The sequence below is a fragment of the Pinus tabuliformis genome, chromosome 7 (assembly GCF_031772625.1).
Source record: "Pinus tabuliformis cultivar Carrire ecotype Pingquan chromosome 7, CPIR1, whole genome shotgun sequence".
NCBI lineage: Eukaryota > Viridiplantae > Streptophyta > Pinopsida > Pinales > Pinaceae > Pinus > Pinus tabuliformis.
The window spans coordinates 695,231,371-695,236,303 of NC_142293.1; the positions used below are offsets into that span (position 1 = coordinate 695,231,371).

General features: G+C 34.9%; 1 protein-coding gene across 1 annotated transcript; it reads left to right on the top strand.

Annotated features, from left to right (window-relative positions):
• Positions 1-374: 374 nt before the first annotated feature.
• LOC149249410 (putative metal-nicotianamine transporter YSL7) lies at positions 375-3,416 on the top strand. The gene is made up of 5 exons (XM_089458687.1): positions 375-1,027; positions 1,107-1,279; positions 1,403-1,500; positions 1,642-1,776; positions 1,971-3,416. Exons 1-5 carry the CDS (start codon positions 550-552, stop codon positions 3,268-3,270), a joined length of 2,184 nt encoding a protein of 727 aa, XP_089314813.1. The 5' UTR covers positions 375-549; the 3' UTR covers positions 3,271-3,416.
• The last annotated feature ends 1,517 nt before the right edge of the window (positions 3,417-4,933 follow it).

Below are 4,933 nucleotides of genomic sequence, written 5' to 3' on the forward strand. Positions count from 1 at the left end.
AGAGGAAGAATTATGACTGTTATAATCCAACAATGTCCATGCTCCATTACATTTATTTATTCCTTCAACAACCTCTTGCTGCCAAGTAGTGGCATAGTTTAGACACCGGAATTTATAAGTTAGGTTGTCGAAAAACAAGGAAGACTGATGGTCAACCAGGCTGCAGCCATTTTGTAAGTTAAATTCTCAGAAATGTCCAACGGATTGGCAGCCCTTCTTGCGACATTTTAAAATATTACTTAAATTTTCTTAAAACGTGTAAAATTCAAAATTTAAATTTTTTTGACTGATGATTTTCGGTTACGACGTGTTCAATTTTGTACACTGACTGATTCGCACGCCACTTGAAAAGTCAAGGGATTCTTTCCCACAGCGAGTTAGGAGGAACTAGGCTATTTTGAATAGCGACTGCTACATAATAGTTTGTGGTAGTGTGACCGGAGGAGAGGAAATATGTATAAAATTCATGGCTGGCTAGATTAGGGTATATATATATGACATTGTTAGTCTTGCTGATCCCATTCCTATTCTGATTTCTGTGCTGCCTTAATGGATCAATACAGTTGTGAAATCACATCCCTCGAGGTAGAGGATGGTCATGTTAATGGTCGAGAAGGGCTTGTAAAACGTGTTGATCACGTGAAGAATGGAGAAGAGTTAATCTCCGGTGATGCTAACTGGGAAAGCAAGGATGGAACCTCGAAGAAGATCGAAAAGAAAGAGCTGAGCATAGAGCAGATCTTTTACGACAAGAAGGTGCCTCCATGGTGGGAACAGATCACATTCAGAGCAATGTTTTTGAGCATGCTCATGGGCATTATGTTTTGTATAATCGTCCTAAACTTGATCCTCACCACCGGAATCGTTCCTTCCCTCAATGTTGCTGCCGGATTGCTGGGATACATTTTCATCAAAACCTGGACCAAATTCCTTGACAAGTTCGGGTTATTGAAGACTCCGTTCACCAGGCAAGAGAATACCGTGATTCAAACCTGTGTGGTGGCTTGTTATGGGATTGCTTTCAGCGGTATGTATGGGTTTAGTCTAAAACACTTTATTGTGAATTATTCTGTGATTTTGGTTTTCTGAATTGGGTATAATGGCAGGGGGGTTTGGGTTATACTTGTTGGGTATGAACAGAAAGACCTATGAGCAAGCAGGCACTAGTACTCCTGGGAATACTCCAGACAATATCAAAGATCCAAGTCTTAGTTGGATTATTGGTTTTGTTTTCACTGTGAGTTTTATAGGACTATTAGCTGTGGTGCCTCTTCGGAAGGTAAGGAAATTTGGAATCCCGAGAATGAGTATGGATTCGAAATAAGCGATTTAGGAATTTTATTTTTATTTTGGGCTTCTTTGCAGTGAATATAAATTTTATTTTTTCCTGGCTGTTTATTAGATAATGGTGATAGACTATAAGCTCACCTATCCAAGCGGTACAGCAACAGCTACTATCATAAATGGATTCCACACTCCTGAGGGAGACAAGCTAGCCAGGTAATGGCAGAATACATTACTGTTGAAACATTACAGATCTCTGAACTTGATAAAATGGATATAATCAGAGTCTAGATTATCCCCACCTTTACATATCAATGGTTTTTTCACCTTACAGTGCATTGCTCTTATATATTGCAGGAAACAAGTCAGAGCTCTTGGAAAATACTTTACATTAAGTTTTCTCTGGGGTTTCTTTCAGTGGTTTTTTGCAGCTGGTGACGATTGTGGCTTTGCGCAGTTTCCTACTTTTGGATTAAGAGCTCGGGATCAGGAGTATGTATTTCGGTTGTATGCGTCTTTGGTTGTATTCATATTGAATGATTTAATATATATATATATATATATATATATATATATATATATAATCTCAATTGTGAAGTTTCTGTTTCTTCACATTTTGATTTTATCCAATTTTTTATTTTCAAAACCAGGCAATGAAAACTTCACCAAAAATAGGTGTATTGCAGATTTTTTTTCGACTTCAACGCGACATATATAGGAGCTGGGATGATCTGTCCTCACTTGGTAAACGTGTCCATATTGTTCGGAGCAGTCATCTCTTGGGGTCTTATGTGGCCTCTCATACATAACCATAAAGGAGACTGGTACACTGCCTCAGACGAAAGTATGAAGGGCCTCAAAGGTTACAAGGTCTTTGTATCTATTGCTCTCATATTGGGTGATGGACTATATAATTTCGTCAAAATCCTGTACATCACTGTGACCACCATGTATAGTCAATCGCAGAAAAATAGGACATGCAATGGACTTCCAGTAGTAACCAGTGATGGAAATGAGGCACCAGTGGATGCAGCAATTCCGTATGATGAACAGCGGCGTAACGAGATGTTTATGAAGGACAGCATTCCCTTATGGGTAGTCGGAGCTGGGTATGTGGCCCTTTCTGCCATATCCATAGGGGTCATCCCAAAGATTTTTCATCCTGTGAAATGGTACTTTGTACCGGTGGCCTACATAGTGGCACCAGTTTTGGCATTCTGCAACGCATATGGATGTGGGCTCACAGATTGCAGCTTGGCCTCAATTTATGGGATATTAGCCATCTTCATCTTTGGGGCATGGGCAGGGAAGGAAGATGGCGGTGTACTGGCAGGATTAGCTGCCTGTGGAGTGATGATGTCTATAATTTCCACTGCTTCAGATCTGATGCAGGATTTCAAGACTGGATACCTGACCATGTCATCCCCAAGATCTATGTTTGTAAGTCAAGTGATTGGGACCGCCATGGGATGCATAATAGCACCCTGTACCTTCTGGTTATTCTACAAGGCCTTCAATGTGGGAGATCCAAATGGAGAATATCCAGCCCCCTATGCACTGGTCTACAGAAACATGGCCATTCTAGGAGTAGAAGGATTCGGTGCCCTTCCCAACCACTGCCTCACTCTCTGTTATGGTTTCTTCGCAGCTGCCGTGGTAATCAATTTGATAAGAGACCGTGTACCCAAAAAAGTGTCTCAGTATATTCCCCTGCCGATGGCGATGGCTATACCTTTCTACCTAGGAGGTTACTTTGCCATCGATATGTGCGTGGGGACGGCCATTGTATTCGTTTGGCAGAAGATGAACCGCAAAAATGCTGACGTAATGGTTCCTGCAGTGGCTTCTGGTCTCATATGTGGAAATGGCTTATGGACTCTTCCTTCCTCGTTTCTGGCTCTGGCTAAAGTCAATCCTCCCATTTGCATGAAATTCCTGTCCAGAAGCATGAACAATAAAGTGGATGCCTTTATTAACCAGGGCTGATCCAAAAAGATCAGAATCACGTAGTTAACTTCTTTGCTAGTGTTATATCTGAATGGAAGCAATTGTGATGTATGGTGTCCAATTTCAGTCTCCTTTTCAACCTGCGAAGTAAAAAGTAAATGTCGTCTTAACTTCTTTTAATGTAATAGAATTTTAATGTCAAGGTGGTCAGATAGGTGTGTATCGATGCGTTTATATATATAAAAAAGGGCTAAAGGCTGTATTGTATTTTATTTTGTGATATCTATATATAATTTTGTTTAGGAAGTTTAGGATATTTTGGATATATGGTGATTGGGTGTTTTGTTAATAAATTTGTTCGAGTTTTTGGATGTGAAATTATTTTGGATAGATGGTGATCTCTTGTTTTGTTAAAAAACTTGTTCAAACTTTTTGATGTGAAGTTAACTGGTTCAATTCTCACACCGCATCCATGTGATATATTGAACATGATGAAGATATAGTCCTACCAAATTTCAAAAAAAATATATTAATTTAATTTGTTTAGTAATTGAAATTTTAAAAATAATAAATATAAATATTTTAATTATTTAGATTTATTAAATAAATTTGTTATCTTTTAAAAATAACTTAAAATTTAATATCTATTTAAGATTTTAAAATTAAGTGTAAAAATATTGTATTAATGATCCAATTATATACATTAAATGATTGATGAAAAAGAATATATATCAAGTAAACAACAATACCTATTTTCAAAACAACTAAAAAAGTATCCAGTGGCCATATTTCTCCCCATATATTTTATGTATATTTTAGTTAGAAAATTGGGAATCATATCTTTCAATGTAACATTATTTTACAAAATATATCTAGCCATATTTCTCCCCATATATTTAAGTATATTTTAGTTAGAAAATTATTAGTCATATATATCTTTTAGTCTATCATAAAATTCATCATGTAACATATCTCATTTAATTTTGTTGCAAAATTTATTAGGTAATATATCTCTTCTTTAGATATAGATTAAAACCAACTAACCATTATTAATGAAATGATATTTCTACAATTAATTTACTAAGTTGATCTATAATATCTACTACTACCATGACAATAATAGACTCTCTTTTTCTATTATGATGTAGATCCATTCTTTGTGGAATTGTATTAGTTTTGCCTAATCCATTTAACCCTTTGATAACAAAGTGACAATTACTCATTTAAAATGACATTATTAATTTTCATAAAACAATTAATATTAAACCATAAAAATAAAAATTAATAAATCTCATCTTTCAATTTAAAAATTTCCTATCATTCAATTTAAAACCTTCACTACAATTCCAATATATAAATACTTATACACATAATAAACATGTTGTAAACATAAAATTTACACAATAAAAATACTATCTATCTATCTATCTATATCTATATCTATATCTATATCTATATCTATCTATATCTATATCTATATCTATATCTATATCTATATCTATATCTATATATATATATATATATATATATATATGACCGTGGAGCAACTATAAGTCTCCCAAATTGCAGTAGTACTTATACTCCAAAACTGCATCAATTTAATAATTAAATATTATGATGTTTTTGTTTTTAATAATAATAGTAATAAAATAATACATTTACTATATTACTTTTGATATAAGGGTTACTTTTTGGCAAAAGA

Bases quoted from the DNA above. Each gene is read 5' to 3' on its own strand.
- LOC149249410 (XM_089458687.1), top strand. From the start codon at position 550: ATGGATCAATACAGTTGTGAAATCACATCCCTCGAGGTAGAGGATGGT. The intron at 1,028-1,106 runs GTATGTATGGGT...GTATAATGGCAG, and splicing joins TTATGGGATTGCTTTCAGCG to GGGGGTTTGGGTTATACTTG. The intron at 1,777-1,970 runs GTATGTATTTCG...GGTGTATTGCAG, and splicing joins TTAAGAGCTCGGGATCAGGA to ATTTTTTTTCGACTTCAACG.